We start from the raw sequence: 18,009 nt of genomic DNA, 5'->3' as shown, positions 1-18,009 counted from the left end.
CATTTCTGTCCATTTTCAGAGGGTAGGAAGAATTCTCTAAGATGACCAATATGTCTGCATCCACACATCTTTTTCTTTTTCTTTCTTGATCGAAGTACTTAAATGTTGTTGCAATCGAAACAAGGCCGAAGGGCAACAAATATTATCTTGATTTAAGTATCCAAATGTTAGAGACATGTTACATCTTTTGTACCAATCTCATTACGTGGATTCTACAGATCTAATGATTAATTTAAAAAAGAAATGTATAGAAGATGTAAAAACAAAAATCATTTCTCCAAATGTTATTACCAAATCAAGGGCAAAAATGGGTCTACATTAAGTCAGGAAATGGCGTTTGGCAGAGCGTTCTCTCTATGCTGTCATTTACGAGGTACAAAAATGGGTTTCGCCTGCGAATACTTTACCGTCTCCTGTTTGCAATCACCCAAATACAGTCATTTGTCAGAAGCTCCCTGTGGTTTGCAAAACGATAGAAAATGGGTGCCGCTTTGGCATTGGGTTCTCTATTGTCTGTCATTTGCAAAGTGTAGTTCTTTTGCTGTCACAGGCACGCATGTACACACAGACAGAATCCATTTGATCATCAAGCACGTTTCACAATGTCTTATAGTCAGCAACAGTCATTCATGGACAACTTAAACCCCATGCGAGCTGCCTGAGACCCACATTCTGGTGGTGCTGGCTGCAGTGGCTGGAAGAGCTTCTCCATTGTTGAGGTCCTCCGGACCCGAAGCCTAACCCAAGTCCTTGAACAGTATGATACTTTATAGTTGAAAGCAATCTGGTTGCTCTGTTTAAACTTCGATATGTGCTTGTCCACACCAGCTGAAGATGAAGATATATCTCTACAGCAGATATAATGTTCTCTGATTGGCATCTTCAATCTTTAACTGAATGATAACATTTTGACGTCCTGCTTGCTTTTAATGTAAGTTCATCCCCTATAATGCTCTCCCTTGTAGTGCCCCAAAGTGGACAATCAGCTTCTCTCTTGATTTTCTTGTTCCATCAGCACAAAGTAAATAGTATGTAAGCTAAGCGGGTCCTTTCTCAGATTTGATTATTTGTCTCTTTGCAACTCACCTCAACAATGTCATATCACAAGTAGGTTCTGTTACACATTCTCCTTTGTCATAGCATCAAACAATCTAGTATACATAAACTAGATTCTCAGAATCTCATTGTTGATGCAACAAATTCAGCTCTTAATAACTTTCAACAGAAATGCTTTTCAGCCTCTAAAGCCAGCTGCTATAGGTATTGAAAAAGCTTTTGACCACTTCCAAAGACCTCCTGGCTCCAATAAAGGATCGAAGTTCTATGGAGCCAGTACCCCAAATGCATGGGATATCAATTCATTTGATAAAAGGAAACCGTCTGGATCACTTAGCCGAATATAAGCCAGCCTTCTCTCGATCATGTCCTCGTCCAATAATGCAGTATCAAGTTCTTCTGCAGTCATGGCTCTTCTGCTCTCATCCAAGCAAACAACATGTCCACTTCCTACATAAGGTTTATAGGCCTTCAAAAGGGAGAAAACAAGAGAGCCACCGTAAGCTTCCCTGAAAGACTTTAGATCTAGGCCTCTGGCAGTTCTGAGAGAGAGCATCACGACATCCATGGCCACATCCTTCGCGTCGATATGATCATTTCTACTGCAATCCACCAACCCATTCTCCAAATCCTGCACATAACCCATGTATTCTTTCAGTTTTCTTGGCCTTGAAAACCTCAATCCACCAACATAACTAGCAGACCCAAGGCCAAACGCGTAGAAAGGTTTGTTCTTCCAATATGTAAGATTATGTTTGCACTCAAAGCCATTCTTGCAGTAACTGCTAATTTCATAATGGTTGTAACCAGCATCACAAAGCGAGCTTGAAGCCATTCTATAGAAATCAGCTGACTTTGTTTCAGAGGGCAGAGGGAACTCCCCAGGGGTGTACCTGCAAGAAACAACAATTTCCAACTTCAAATCCAAAGATAAAGCTAAAAAAATACTGCGTTCCCCACTAACTGCACTACTTACAAAGTTCCAAATTTTGTGTCTTGTTCAATTTGCAGATCATATACGGACACATGAGTTGGTTGCGCTTCAACGGTGAGCCTCAAACTCTCTTCCCACATTTCCCGTGTCTGGTGAGGAAGAGATGAAATAAGATCCATACTCCAATTCTCAACGCCACATGACCCAACAATCTCAACTGCCTCGTAAACCTCCTTCACACCATGAGCCCTCCCACAAGCCCTCAGCAACTCTTCTTGAAATGCCTGAACTCCCAAAGACACTCTATTCACTCCTAACTCAATCAACTCATTCATCTTCTTGGCATCAAAAGTCCCAGGGTCCATCTCCATAGATATTTCAGCACTTGAACTCAACCCAAATTTCAACCTCAAAACTTCGAGAACCGACGACACCAGCCTCGGCGGCACAAGTGAAGGAGTGCCACCCCCGAAAAAGACCGTTTCGAGAGACGGGCTGGTCTTAAACTCCACTCTCGTCGCATTAATTTCTCGACAAAGCAATTGTATATAATTTAACACTCGTGGGTCGTCATCGGTTGAGTTAGAAGAAGAGCCGAGAGCGACAATTGGGAAGTCACAGTAATGGCAGCGCTTTCGACAGAAGGGTAGGTGGATGTATGCTGAAGTGGGGGGAATTTGGGGCGCTGGGGTGGTGGTATGGGTTGTGGACGAGGCATTTTGTCGAACATATGGTGGACTGTACGTGAAAGCGTTTGTGACTTTGCTGCCCAACACTTTTGGGGTACTGGATTTCGCCGGAAAGATTGAGAAAACGGGAATGATGGTTGATTTGAGCATTTTTTTTTTTTTTTTTTTTTTTTGGCGATAATAGCGTTAAAGCCAAAAAATTCTGGAACTAAATATATACGAGGGGAGGATAGCGCCACTGAAAATTGCCAAAAACTACGAAACGACGTGGTTTACGCTCGTTTTGTTTTGTGCGCGTGTTTTATTGGACTTATCGCTTTATGGCCCGTCTCCATTCCTTAAATCCTTTGAGAACCAGAAGGCTTTGAATCGGGTGTGTAGATTTCCGGCATTCCGACTTTTAACTCGCCTTGATCCGGGCGATGGTTTATGCTCTGACCCGCCTCTCTTTTCAGTATTTTAAAAAAATATTTACAAAAAGACGTCGTTTTGAATTTAAATATTTTAATAAGATATTTTGGAAGGTAAAAGAGTGTCGTTTTGAAGCCATACACATGTTCATCATTTTAAGCCTAAAAGTCTCTTCACTCAGCGTATGTTTCTCACTTATCATCTTCTCCCCTCAAAGACAAATTTCTTCGTTTTCAAATTGTTCTCTCATCTCTCTTCACACAATTGCACCTGAAGCGTCTTTATCTGATATCTAACTCAGAGATCTCTTCATCTCCTGCAATTTCTAATACTTACGCCCGACTCCACCTCCGAAATATCAAAGGTGGAGACGACGCATGCATAAACATGAATTCCGACTCGAATACCTCCAACACACACCCCTACTTTGAAGTCTCAAGTTGTCTAGCACGGTTATTTCACAAGGTGCTGGGGCTTGAAGGTCCATAACCAAAACTCCAAGAAGCTTCAGCGTATAGGTTGAAATCCTAAATCCCAAAACTCACAAGCTTAAGCATAGGTGGTTGGTTGCCCAAGAAGCAAATTCCAACATGCGCAAACGCTATTAGGAGCTCTGGTTCCCGGTTTGAACTCCATAGATTGTCTTCTTTAAGGTATATATTTGATTGCTTGGGATCTACAGCCTTAGCCTTACTTATCAAGTTATCATATCTTTAAAACAATCACCATTTCTTAGTAGTGTACACCACAGACCAAATTCAGAATATTGGAAGATAAATTGCATTAAGGGAGACTTTAAGCACAATCACCCAAATTGAAAAAAATTAATGACTTGAGAGGAAGTTAAATTAATGATAATTTCGAACCATATGTATACAAAACTGTGTTATATCACATGATAGAACTGGTCAGGCAAGACATTTCACCATGTAAGGCCCTTCCAGCTCATACCCCAATTTCCGGTAGTAATGGCGGGTTCCTACACCTGAAATGACGGCTATTTTTGTTGATCTATGCTCCCTGCGTGCAATCCGCTCAGACTCCTCCATCAAAAGTGTACCATATCCCTGTGGGGATCACAAGGAGAATGAAAATTCAGAGAAAAAAAAAATTGAAAAAGAAAAAATCAGTAAGTGAAAGATTTTGAAGCATTAAATTTTAATGGCATCAAGCCAAGGCAGTAAACTAAACAGTTACTTTACATGAGCCATTTTCATTGCCAATAAATTCAACTAAATGGTCTTATTTAAATTAGTAATAGTTAATGACCATGCTTTACTATCTTACCTGGTGTTGCAACTTGTCAGCATCCCGCCCATGAACTGGAACAGCAGTACCATAAACATGGAGTTCACGGATAATAGAACATTTCCCCATGAGTTCTGGGCAAGTGGCGTTCCTGCCACATTTTCGCAATCGCAGCAACCCAACAAGAATATCCTGTTGTCCAAACAGACAACGAAAAATAAAGTCAGTCCAACTCAGAGAATGAAAAACAAGGAAACAATATATCTCTGCAAGCACAAGCTGTTTCAACAAGATCATATTAAATAGCAACTATTATGGGATGCTCAATTTATCTAAAGTTGACTAATGTAAAAGACAGAAATGTTTAGTTGTCAAATTCACCTATAGCTGCAAATGCAAAGACCAAATAAATCATTCTAGATTAGCCCTACAATCATAAGGAGTTTAAATTCATCTCCTGGCAACTAGCCGTACTTGCATGTGACAAGCACAGAATGGCATTCATATTAGTATTCAATAAGGGAAATGTTTTGCATACATCCAACCTGAGCAAAAGAGAGGGGCTTTCCAAATACCTGGCGTGTATCTTCATATGAGAGAAATGTTTCCCAACCTTCATTTGCCATATAATCACGACGAACAAGTTCAACTTCTTCTGGCCTAATCTTGTGGTGAATATCCTACATTCATCACATGTTTTACAATTATTTAAAGTTTTTGCAGTTTATAGCACATAACAATTACGAATAAGCATGGTTTTGTCCACTCACCTGGATTCCAGCTTCTCGAGTTCGCACATCACGGCATTTCAAACCCAAGTCTTCCATCCTAGCTAACGCTAGCTCCCGAAGATTTCCTTTCTCAACCCCAGAGGTAACCAGAGGCATGGGGATATCCCGCTGAACTCTATAAACACGTGTCCATGGGGGTACCATGGCTAGGATCCTCGCTACAATGTCCACAAGTTGCTCAGGAGGATAATTTCTATACCTGCAATTGGAGTTCTATAATTAGAACTTCCCAACACACACCAAACACAACACAACTAAAAGTTTATGCAACAGGAATATTTCTTTTCAAGTATTGGAGTTTTGAGGTATGGATTTTACACTTCCATATGGCCTGTATCTAAATCATGCCACCCCTAAAAAAGGGGTCTGGAGGGTAGGGTGTGGGGATTGGGGGGAGAAAATCCAATATGTAATAACGACAACATCATACCTGCCAGTTTTCCAAAGCTCATAAAGACCAGTTCCACGAATCACAAGCGTAGGATAAATCTTAAGCCCATCAGCTCTGAATAAGGGGCTCTCAAAGAACTCCCGGAAACTTTCCATGTCCCTCTCAACACCCACATTTGGAAGGTCAGGCATCATGTGTGCAACAACCTACGAAAAGGTAAGAAAGTTACAAGGGAGAAAAAAGCATGAAAAGAAAGGCTGGTTACTCTGAAAATGTATGATTAACATGGTATCTGTATTCTATAAGGTTTCAATTGAATCAAGTAAAACAATTTAAAAGAGAAAGAGATGATATGAAACTGGCTCCGTAGAGCAGCAAGAATGGTGACAAATGTGCCTCCTGGGGCACTGGATAAAAAAAATGATAAATATTTTTCACATTGTATCGAGAAAGAGAGTAACATATTTCTGAAAATATGTCCAAAAAGAAAAATTTCAGCTGCTGAAAAAATAGAGTCTGAGCATAAGATCATTTATAGCACACCTTGAAACCAGCGTCCTTTGCCAAGCAAAAACAATCAGCCACGGCAGCTACAGTATGTCCCCTATTTGTGTCACGAGCGACATCCTCATATGTGCTTTGGACTCCAATCTCCAAGCGTGTACAACCATATAAAAGCATTTGCCGCAAGTGAGGTCCAAGGCAATAATCTGGCCTCCTGATAGATTTAACAAGGGCAGAAGACAATCATTTATTTTCATCAAGGAAATTAAAAATTGCAAGCTCCTGTGAAATAAAATCAAATTTTTCGTTGTTATGATTACTATGATACATGAGCATTCTGACACTCGTAAAATAAAAATCTGAACAAAAATATGCAAACTAATTTCTCAAACATCTTTAGTATGTCTGACAACTGTCTTTCCCATTCTGTTTTACCATGCATGCATTAAAACCAAGAGGTATATCTCTAATGAACACCAAACCTGCCTTTAATGAAAAGAAAGACTACTCATCATACCTAGTTCTTTTTCTTCTTTTTTATTTTTATTTTTACTTTAATTTTAGTTTTATTTCAATCAATATTCATCCTCATCGTATCCAGTTTCTGGGGAGAAGAATTAATACAATTATATATTTTCAATTAAGAAAATCAGTAGGGAATGAACGATGAGTTGAACATGAGTAAAATGTTTTCAGCATTGGAGCAACAAAACAGCATATTTGCATGCCGAAAAACTCATATTGTAACTTACGTTTCGATGGTCATGCCAATACACTTTGTGGCACTATGCTCAGAGTATGCAACTGCCTCTTCAACATTGGCAGAAGTGTGTCCTGATAAAGCATCATGTAGATTGCGTATAAAGTAATCGCGATACTCTGCTGGCAGTGACATGAACGTGCCGCCCATCAAGATGAATTCAACCTGAAAGCATATAGCAATTATTAATAAGAAGGTCAAAGTATGCTTACGAATTATCATCACCTTTGAACTATTAAACATGAACACTTAAATTTAAAACTAGTACAGGCCAAACCTTATCTACACTGTGACCCAATCGCTTTAGCTGATCTATTCTGCCCCTAGCCTGGACATATGGGTTATATCTGGAACCACAAAGGTTGCAAGGAGAACTCAATAATTATTACAAGATGTATCAACTGCCACAACATAAACAATATTATCACAAAGTACTGAACAACCTCAACTGTTTCATAATACATGTTTTTTTTTTTATAAGTAATAAAACTTTATTAAAGAAAGCGTAAGGCGCCTCTAAGTACATAGGAAGTATACACAAGAACAACCAAAGCTAACTCGCAATACATGTTAACCATAGCCAAATTTAGATTCAGCCTAACTCTAACCAGATTCCCCGCCCGCGAGTTCCAGAACCTCAGCTGCTACAACAAAATCCGGGCCATCAAACCAATAAAGAGTCTTCAACAACTTCAAACGACTATTACTTTTCCAACATTCCCATTAATCGTACCTCATAATAGTTTATATTTAAGGTTTTTCATATAGTGTAGTGTTTCTACAAGTCACTAGCAACAATGACCCATATGCATGAGTAAAGCCACCACTTCAGCAGTTTCACACCTTCATATACTCGTAACAAATCCAATAACGGTACTGCGGACTCAAAAACCATCGGGTGCATGTGTACCTTAGTACTCAAGAAATCTAATACAAGCATTGCTTACAATCAAATCTTTATACTATCTAACGAAAAATAAATAAATAGAAAATACCCAAAATTCAATGCTCAACTTTCTTACTAAATTAGTTTTCCCACCGCTCAACATTACACTAGTAAACTACTACTCAATAATCCGAAATTCCCTTCAAAAAATGGCCACTTTATACAATACAGCCACATCCACACGCACACAATACCCAACAAAGCCCATCAAAGTTCCAATCTTTCCCAATTAATCAAAAACCCCAAAACAAAGAAAAGCAAAATGAAACCCTACCTTGCCCTAATCGCGCGCATACTAGTGGGCTCGTAGCCAGTGTACGACTGAGTACTGTACTCGAAGTCGGAGTCGGGCCCGCCGGGGCAGTACACGCAGATGTTCCCGGTGGTGGCGATGTGGGGGCACCGATGGGGCTTCGACATTACGGCCACGACGGCAATCCCCGAGGCGGTACGGACCGGTTTGGCCCGGAGCTTGGGGAGCAGGGACTCGCGGTCCGAGTCGGGTAGCGCGGCGATCATCTCCACGAGCTTCGGGGCGCGCGAGAGGCCGTACTTGCGGCACGCGGCGGACTTGAGCGCGTTGAGGTCCACGTTCTGGCCCTTGCGCGAGAGGTCCACCATAGAGTTCACGATCTCGGCGATGGCCCGGACCCGTGCCTCCTCCTCCGTCAGCCCGTGGGCTTCGAATCCTCCCCGACCCGGTCGGGGCTGCTTTCTGGTCAGCTCGGCGGCTACCGCCGCGGTTGCCATAGCTCTCGAGCGACAGAGAAAGGAGGGAAAGAAAAGCACGAAGATACGAAGCTCGGCGCTGAGACAATGACGACTGAGGCGTTATGCGAAACTGGGAGCAGTAAACGCACCGTTTGTTTAAATGTTTTCGCATATAAGCATATATTGACTTATTGCGGCGAAAAGAGTCGTCCGTTACTGAAAGTAGCGTCCTAACAGTAATAGATGACTTGCGTAAAAGCCTTTAAGGTCGCTGTTATTCTCACGACTCTAAACGCATCGTTTGTTGTATGACACCATTTTCGAGTCTGAAAACGACAACGTCGTCGTTCACCGACTCGCCCGGAGTCTTCTCAGCGCCAATCACCGAAACATTACACTTCAGCAAGCGGGCACTGCGCAGCGAAAGAGAAACCGAATCGGTCATGGAGGACGCTTCGAAGAGAAAGAGAGAACTCGAAGCCGCAGTGCTCGACAAGGTCGGGGAGGTAATCTCAGCCATAAAGAACGCCAAGCGTGTCGACCAAGTCATTTGCGCGCTTCACTCCCTCGCCGTCCTTCTCTTCCCTCTCGACTATCCCTCTCTTCTCGCAGGTCATTCCTGAGCTCTCACCTCTCCGCTTTCGGCTTCCTCATATTTCTCGGTTGTTTGGTTGCTCGGAAAATGTAGGAAAAGAAAAGAAACTTCCTCAATTTTTTTTATTTCTCATTGCTTTTACCGAGTCTACTTCGGAAAATTGGATAAGTAGATGTGTTTTGCATTTCGTTTTTTCTAATAAAATTTTCTTCTTACTTATCAAAAAAAAAAAGATGTGTTTTGCATTTCGTTGGTAACAGAACCGACGAAAAAGTTCTTATTCTGTCTGTTTAAGTGGAAAATGGAATCAGGAGCTGAGATATGTTAAGATTAGTGGATGGATAAGCTATGTTCTTGGGAAATTTGTTAAAAAAGCTATGTTATTGGGAAATTTATATTTAACCGTGAGCCAGAACAGCCTTTCCTTTTCACGAACAAGCTAGTGAACGGTCAATGATTTAATGTTTACTTTGATTTTGTTTCATTTTTGTTTTTGTTGAATTCTTGCAAAATTGACTAATTTTTTGTATGTTCTGGAATTGTAGGTAGTATTGATCAGCGGCATAGAGACCAGGTATGTGCAATTTGTACATATAACTTTCCAAAAGTTGTGGATTGTGATCATGTTCTTGAAAGTTCCAATTTTTCAGTTCTTTTTGTTGCTCTGTTTTCTGGGGGTGTGTACAGGTCCTTAGTGCCACTGTCCCTTCAGAAGAAGAGAGGAAGGAGAGGTGGCAGGCGTTCTACCAAGGTGCGGCCTATCCAACATTAGCTCGGGTTCTGTTACATGGTAATGTGATTGCCTCGTATTTATATTGTGTTGTGCTTATATCATGATCAGGAAGTGATTGGATGGTGTGTCTGTCTATCTCTGGCTTTACAAGCTCATCTGTTTGCACATATGCTGGTTGCAGAAATTAAAGCCTATAAAATTAGGTTATAGGAACCCATGTCAATTTGGCTGCAAAACAGATATATGGGGGCAAATGGGAGATTTAGCCTTTAAAAAATTGTGATATGACAGAACATTGGCCAAGAAGAAAAGAATATCTGGAAATATTTTCTATTCCAGTCTTGTAATTTCCTTGTCTTTTGACAGTCTTGTGATGCATGTCCATTATTTCTTATACAGATTGCTGTTGCATGCAGATCTTGCTTCCAATTGGCTAGCTTGTTTCCCCCTTTCGGCACGTATACATGTCTATGATGTTTTCTTTGTTAATGGGCTTGCCACTGAGGTTGTTCAGACTTTGGTTCCTTGTCTACAACAGAATGCAAGTGATGGCCATGATGTTAACTATGTCCACTCGAACACTGAAAGGTATGGGGTCAACATCTGCTTATATGCACAGTTGTTAAAACTGCAGTTTGTTTTCCCCTTTATAAATTCCATTGCTTTTGCAGACACCTTTGTGTAGCTCAAAGTCGTACATAATTGATTGGAAAATGAATTAATATAGATGGCCATTTCCTTCCCAGATTTTTAGTGACAGTTGCAAAGCAATATGAAGGTGGTGGAAGAATCCTCAGTTTATGTTGGTTGTCAATATTTATTGTTGCGATGGTCCATGAGTAGAACATTGATATTGAGTTTTATAATCTGCACTTTGAAGTTGTATATCATTCAATTTTAGCTCTGCATTTACTGTTGTTGGAGGTTTCAATCCATTTGCAAATAGAAAATGATTGCCATCTTAAGAACTTGATATAGGTTTAGTGTGTTGATTGAGCTCCACTGTGAAATTTGTAGGACCTATGACTACTAGTTTTTAATCTGGTGCAAGCACCTTTCTTTTTGGTATGCATATATTTATCAATGTTTTGAGGATATGCTCTTGGTTCATCGGATCAATGCCCTGATATAGTTCCTGTGGTACATTTGAATTCCATGTGTGCATTGTAAAAGTCCAAAAGTTGCACCAGATGAAAGAATTGTCTAATGATTGCTTTGTATGTTCAGTTGGTCTTGTGTCATAACATGCAAGAGATCATAACAAACTAATAGATGAGCTGTTTACATTTTGTATGATTATGACAGATTACTTGTACTCTGCTTTCTGGAAAATGATGGGGTGCTCCAAATAGCTAGAGAATTTTGCCACTCAGAAGATTCTATAAGTGAACGGGTTAAGCCAGCAGTATCCAGGATGGCACAGTTAGTTGCATCTATTCCTGATAAAGCACGATTGAGAGCCCCAATTTCACTTTCATCACAGTATCCTTATTTCTCTTTTGCTATATATTGCTCGGGTTCATGTATAAGTAATATACATGCATGAATGTATTTGTGCTTTCTCCAGTTTAGATTAAAATTATTCGTGTTCCAGAATGTTTATTATTCACTTTCTAGTTTGCACTAGTCTGATCTTGGAAATGATTAGCTATTTAATATCCATACTTTTTTCGCATCAAACTTTTGTCTCACTGCCCTTTAGTTAATTGTTTATACTTCACAAGAATATTGCAGTTTGTTCTTCAAGCAGATTGCCATTCAACTTCTTTTGCTAGCAGAAGAAAGGGATGAGAATATATTAGATAGAGAAACTTTCTTCAATAAAAGTGAAATGGGTGATGTCTTGCTATTTGTTGGGGAAACATTTTCTCGCATTTGTCGACGTGGATCTGCAGGTAACTGATATTTTAAGCACTAAAATTGTGATATATTCTTGTGTGCGCGCGTTGCTTCTCAAAAAGTTATTTTGCCCTGATGAAGTAACTGTTTCCTTGAACAAAAAATAATTGAGGTGGGTTGGTGTTAAAACTCCTTTTTATTTTTTTGAATTTCAGTTTGATGTGCACCTTCTTGTTTCTCAGTGATTCTGGTGTGTTCCCTATAGTTGCGGGGGATGCTATCTTAAGGAGAGAGAGAGAGAGAGAGAGAGAGAGAGAGAGAGAGAGAGAGAGAGATAGTATCTTGCCAAGTGTACAAGTCTTTACCTGTATGACACATGTTGTATGATATCATGTGTTGTGATTTATGTGAGACAATGCAAATATTTTTACATACGAGTGATATGTTATATTTCTGTTTTCCAACATATTGTATTTCGTCTAATGATCGGTCCCTAATAACATATGGTAACAAGTAATCGAATAGTATTCCTTTTTATAATCATGGGTTAGACAGTTTCATTAATTTTATTTTCGAAAAAATAGAAGTTTTGTTAACATTTAGACCTGATTAAACGGAAATGGAATCTCAATTTTGCATAAGTGTAGCTGATTGAAACACGTGGACAAGTGGTTACTGGAAGAAATTTGGATGTTGGGCGTTCCTTAGGACAATCTATAGCTTTTAGGCCTGTCCATATGCACTTGCTTATTTTAATGGAAGAAACTCTCCTAAAAGGTTTAGGTAATAAATTCTGAGAAAGACCTGGACCCTATTAACTCTTTTGGTGGTCTGTCGTAGGTTGGTCCTAGGTGGTAATTGTCTCTCAGTCACGCTGGCTGCTCCTACTAGCTAACCTGAAGGGCTGTCCTACGTTAAAACCATTGCTGTTTTTGGTTTTGGCTTTTGGTCCTAATATTCTCCAATAATTGTTTCTTCCATCCTTCCTAGCCAGAGGGATTAAAATTGCAACCAAAGTGTTCAACTTTCTTTTTACTGCAGATGTGCTTTTAAGTGAAATAACCCCACGGGTTCTCAGGCATGTTCGGAGCTTCTTATCATCAAATATTGATTCAGTTGTCGCCGATGTATTCGAGCCAGATACTGGTTCCCAGTTTTGGTTGAAGATGATTGAAGCAATCAAAGATCCCTATGCTGTGGAAAGAATGTCTGAGCTACTTCTGCATCGTTTAGCAGCTGAACATGCAAGTGATGTTGAAGCTTACTGGATTCTTTGGCTATTGTTTCATCGAACTTTTAGACATCAGACATCAGTGAGGTCAGTTAGCACGCTTCCTAGTTAATTTGAGTTGATAACTGAAGTAACTTGTATATTTGTTCCACAACAGTAAAGACATAAAATGACATTACTTAATCAAAAAAAAAATACAGTAAAGACATAAAATTGTTGTGCATATTTTGAAGTTAATAAAGGTGGACTTATTTAAGTGCTCAAATGGACTTCTTCAATAATTTATTATTCATCAAAAACAAAAAGTGGTCAAATTGTGTCAGACATAGGTGGACGCTAGTATGCTAGTATGTAGATAATAACATAAAACTATTATATTAATATATACATATTCACAACTAAAATATGTTACTGTAAATTTACTAATATATACATGTACATATATATATATATACACACACACACATACACTAACATTTACGTTAATGGATGCTAATATGTTAATATTTATGTTAACATATGTTAATGCATGTGTGTTTGAGTATATATGTTAGTTGCAGAATAATGTCTATAGTAATTTATGTAATTTTTTTAGTGTTCAGCTTAGCAATTTTATGGCGTAGAATCAATGTTAATTTGCCTAATAAAAAAAATTAGAATCTGACTCTAGTTCTAGCTTGATCTCGGCTTGTATATTAAACTCAAAGCATGCCTGTCATATCAGTCAGTTGGGAGATGCATTTATAATGTTATTAGTTATTTAATATTTCATTGTTCTATCCCGGATTAGCTCATTCTACAAACACAGCGTTAAGGCTTTTTAGCAGAATGAAGTTAGATTAAATAGTAACTCAAGTTTTCTTTTCTTTTTAAACTTTTTAGATGGAATGTACAGTTTTTTTAGTACTGTTTTCTAAACACATTAATATATTGTTCCTTTTACTCCAGATATGAATATTCATAGTTCTTCTTTCTCAGGTCCATGTTTGTTGACAAATTTTTACTATGGAAAACATTTCCTATCTGTTGCCTGCGATGGGTCCTTCAATTTGCTGTTCTTGAATGCCCACCTGATGCTAATTCGCTCACAAAAGGTCCTAATAGCCGTGGTCTTTTAGACACTCTGCAGCATCTGCTAGCAGTCTGGTCTAAAAGCGATTTTGTGCAATCAGCCTCAATGGAGCAGCAAACTTGTATCCTTTGTCATTCCTATACCCCTCTCACTCAAAAAGTTTTCACTTTTCTTTCAGTAAAATATGTAACAGAACAAGTTGTAGAAGCTTCAAGATTAATCAGAAAGAATTGGATATCTAATGTTAATTTAGTTTTATTCTTCTGTAACGAGCCTGTTGCATTACAGAAATCTTCATTCTTTTATTACACATTCTCTTCAAATTTGGTTTCCCCTTAATTTATTTTAGATGTATCTGCAGCTGTTGGCCTTTCCCTGGAGAAGATGTCTAAAGAGGAACTGGATGAAACTAGAGATGTGATGCCCTTGATTCTTCAAGGAGTTAGCTGTATAGATGCTTGTTCCTCATTCTATTGGTAGTGTGTCCTGCAATGTAACTGGCTCGTATTCCTCTTTTATATCTTGTTTTTATTGCTGGCAGGTAGGTTGGAGAGCCCTCATCATTTAGTTCGGAAAATGGCTAGCAGTGTTGCTTTTGTGTTCTCTAAAGTAATTGACCCAAAAAATCCATTATACCTTGATGATAGCTGCAGTGGTGACATTATTGACTGGGAGTTTGGGTTAAATACCCCTGAAAAAGGGAATCTGGACACTCTAAATTGCAAAGAAAAAGATGTTCATGAAAGTAAAACATCAAGCTTGGCGCTAGAAAGAAACTTCAATTATGCAGCCAATAATGGGATAAGCAACAATGTGAAGAGCAAAAACAAGAAATTATCTGAATTTAAGTTTATTGATCCAGATGAGATCATTGATCCAGCAACACTAAACATTGAACCAGTGTCTGACCAAGATGATGATGAAAATGCAAGTGTGAATTCTGATTCCTCGAGTGACTCATCTTTACAGCCATATGACTTATCAGATGATGACACCGATTTGAAAAGAAAGATTTGCCAGTTGGTTGATGTAGTTGGGGCACTACGGAAATCTGATGATGCTGATGGGGTAAGTTGTAAATTCATCAGTAATTTTTTTCTCAAAAGATTCTTCTGAGAGCAAACTTTATCAATTGTGGCATCTGATACATCCACATTTCGTTGCAATTTGTGAGATCTCTTCTGGTAAAATTTTACACAAGCTGATAATGTCTCATCCATTCTGTAAGAGATGTCAATAGAGTTAGTTTACTAAGTGGTTGCAATTACCTAGTGTCGTAGGTTTTGGTGATGTTTCAACCTATTACTTGAAAAGTTGCTGAAGGAATATGTCTACTAGATAGTTTGTTGCTCCTTTTTTATATTGCAGGCGGAGAGGGCTCTTGATGTAGCTGAAAAGCTTGTGCGAGCATCACCTGATGAACTTAGGCAAGTAGCTAGTGATCTTGCTAGAACTCTCGTACAGGTTCGTTGCTCTGACTTAGCTGTTGAAGGTGAGGAAGAATCAGCCGAAGACAAGAGGCAGAGAGCGCTGGTTGCCTTGCTTGTCACATGTCCATTTGAATCTCTGGATACTCTAAACAAACTACTATATTCACCAAATGTAGATACCAGCCAGCGCATTATGATACTTGACGTCATGACAGATGCAGCTCAGGAGCTTGCTAATGCTAAAACTATGAAACCTAAACATCAGACAGGGCCCCTCATATCAAGCATTTCAGAAAGTCAACCGTGGTTCTTGCCTAGTAGCACAGGGCCTTCTGGAGCTGGTTCCTGGAAAGAGATCTCAGAAACAGGAACTTTACTGAACTGGTCAAGTCGTTATGAGAGGGAACTTCCCCCAAAACCCAGTCAGATCAGGAGAGGGAAGACACGTCGATGGAGCCTAAGATCATCAAATATAGTAGAAAACCAGATGCAATGGTCCCATAACAAGTTTCCCGTGTATGCAGCAGCCTTTATGCTACCCGCCATGCAGGGCTTTGATAAGAAAAGGCATGGTGTTGACTTGCTTGGCAGGGATTTTATTGTCCTGGGGAAACTCATCTATATGCTTGGTGTTTGTATGAAATGTGCAGTCATGCACCCAGAAGCATCTGCATTGGCTCCCCCTCTTCTAGATTTGTTAAGATCCAGGTAATGAACTAAAAAATCAGTTCATTAATATTTTGATAAGGTGTGAGACCATAGAGATTGACTTCATAGGAGATGATATGTATATAATGGCTGGGGTAGACATGTCTATTTGACCTGGCGCTCAAACATAGAAGTTTGTGTATTTAAAAAGAAGTGACAATTGGGTGATTGAATGGTGACTTACTCTGATTATTTCATAGCAGGTTCACCTTTTTTTTTGGTGTATCATATTTGCTTGTTTAACTATTCTGGAAAGCATTTGTTTATGCCCCTGAACTAATGGTGTTAACTTGTGCAGGGAGATATGCCATCACAAGGAAGCATATGTCAGACGAGCTGCTCTCTTTGCTGCCTCATGCATATTGGTGGCACTTAATCCTTCTTATGTGGCATCTTCCTTGATGGAAGGAAATCTTGAGATTTCTATAGGGCTTGAATGGGTTCGCACATGGGCCCTTCATGTAGCTGAGTCAGACACAGATAGAGAGTGCTATACGGTAAGAATTTGTGCCTGCATTTTTCATCTTCACCTTCTCTTTCTGCATCGATATATCTGCCTTTTTGTGAAACTTGTAGGTGTTTCTGGAGCTATTTAATTAGTAATATAATAAGGAAATTGTGAAAATGGACTTGCAAAATCGTTTCTTCATTGTTAACTTCATTGGAGAGCACTAAAGGGTGGTGGTGCAAAATGTCTAGAAGATTCATAGACTACCATTATTACTTTCTTTAAATGGAACTTAATGGTTTTTTTTTATTATTAACAACATGAAAATTGAAGAACTCTACTTCTGTTAAAATTGAGAACATTTTATGGGCCATGCATGTGCAGTTCCTCGTGGAATTCTAGAAAAGTTTGTTGGTCGAAAATTGGCTAGGGGGTAGTGAGGAAACATCTAAGGCAGTCCTGCAAGTATAATGGGAGAGTACAGTAATAATTTTTTTGGCTTTAGATAAACCCACTTTGTACAAACGTGATATTCTAATTTGGGATTCCTTGCTTCATCAATTATCTACGGCAGGCAATTAGGAGGTTTCATTACATGCCTGACTTTTTTCTGCTTAATAACAAAAATGTGAGTTGCTTTCTCTTACTTGGTTGTTAGGGCAGTTGTATTTTATGTCTTAAGATTGTATTTGCGATTTCAAAACGTGCGATTTGAAAAAATGCAAACTCTTATTGATATCATCATAAACTACTATGAAATTTTTTGATTTGACTGATTTCATCTACTATGAAATTGTTTGGAATTTTACTGACATGATTCTATCTTAGATGGCCGTGACATGTCTCCAACTCCATTCTGAGATGGCCCTCCAAGCTGCCCGAATGCTAGAATCAACAGAAACTACTTTCAAGGCGAAGAGCGTTGGTCTCCCTTCCAATCTGTCCAAGGGGACAATTAAAATCCCTCGCTCAATCATGGAATACTAATTTTGTTGATAGTACAATATAAGTTATTTTGTATACAAATTCTAGGCTCTTTTAACATTTTATTTTTGTTGGGGCATACATAGGCCTGTTAAAGTATTGATTAAATGATTAAATTTACCTCTTTATATCAGCTTAAGTTTTTAGGATAAGTGATAATTTAACAAGGCCTTACTGGACATGCATGATCACCATGTAGAGCAATTGGTCTTGAACTGAGAATGTATTATTTAACGAGTCTAAAATGAAATTTTCATAGAGCTCTAGATTATTTTGACTTGAACATATTGTATCACTCTAGTCTTTCAAATTGATCTAGAAGTTATTAACATCTTTTTTCTAACTAATTCTTCAATTAAATGATACGTTGAATTTGAGAAAGAACTAAATTTGTAACTAGCAGCAATGCTCGTAGATCTCACACTTCCATTAATACATAAGAGAGATTATGATGATGGAATCAACCATGGCCATCCAGTTCCCTGCCAACGCAAATGTTTGCTCCTCCAAGAAACTCCCTCTAACTAG

At 38.9% G+C, this 18,009-nt stretch overlaps 3 protein-coding genes across 3 annotated transcripts; 1 reads left to right on the top strand and 2 right to left on the bottom strand.

Annotated features, from left to right (window-relative positions):
- Window positions 1-244: 244 nt before the first annotated feature.
- Window positions 245-3,135, bottom strand: LOC133874947 (uncharacterized). Its single transcript, XM_062312893.1, has 2 exons — window positions 2,033-3,135; window positions 245-1,949 (listed from the first exon to the last, which is right to left on the bottom strand). The coding sequence occupies exons 1-2, from the start codon at window positions 2,827-2,829 to the stop codon at window positions 1,322-1,324; spliced, it is 1,425 nt and encodes a 474-aa protein (XP_062168877.1). The 5' UTR covers window positions 2,830-3,135; the 3' UTR covers window positions 245-1,321.
- A 769-nt stretch (window positions 3,136-3,904) lies between these two features.
- LOC133875865 (elongator complex protein 3) lies at window positions 3,905-8,580 on the bottom strand. Its single transcript, XM_062314119.1, has 9 exons — window positions 8,005-8,580; window positions 7,062-7,131; window positions 6,777-6,949; window positions 6,064-6,238; window positions 5,560-5,726; window positions 5,109-5,328; window positions 4,914-5,018; window positions 4,378-4,530; window positions 3,905-4,157 (listed from the first exon to the last, which is right to left on the bottom strand). The coding sequence occupies exons 1-9, from the start codon at window positions 8,478-8,480 to the stop codon at window positions 3,999-4,001; spliced, it is 1,698 nt and encodes a 565-aa protein (XP_062170103.1). The 5' UTR covers window positions 8,481-8,580; the 3' UTR covers window positions 3,905-3,998.
- A 160-nt stretch (window positions 8,581-8,740) lies between these two features.
- On the top strand, window positions 8,741-17,614 carry LOC133874946 (uncharacterized). The gene is made up of 13 exons (XM_062312892.1): window positions 8,741-9,053; window positions 9,582-9,610; window positions 9,724-9,826; window positions 10,186-10,357; window positions 11,075-11,251; window positions 11,504-11,664; window positions 12,650-12,926; window positions 13,818-14,032; window positions 14,261-14,359; window positions 14,453-14,979; window positions 15,280-16,049; window positions 16,348-16,546; window positions 17,326-17,614. The coding sequence occupies exons 1-13, from the start codon at window positions 8,750-8,752 to the stop codon at window positions 17,482-17,484; spliced, it is 3,192 nt and encodes a 1,063-aa protein (XP_062168876.1). The 5' UTR covers window positions 8,741-8,749; the 3' UTR covers window positions 17,485-17,614.
- Window positions 17,615-18,009: the final 395 nt, after the last annotated feature.

The sequence above is a fragment of the Alnus glutinosa genome, chromosome 8, assembly GCF_958979055.1.
Source record: "Alnus glutinosa chromosome 8, dhAlnGlut1.1, whole genome shotgun sequence".
Lineage (NCBI taxonomy): Eukaryota > Viridiplantae > Streptophyta > Magnoliopsida > Fagales > Betulaceae > Alnus > Alnus glutinosa.
Note: the sequence above shows the minus strand (reverse complement) of the source record. Positions and strands in the feature narration are given on the sequence as shown.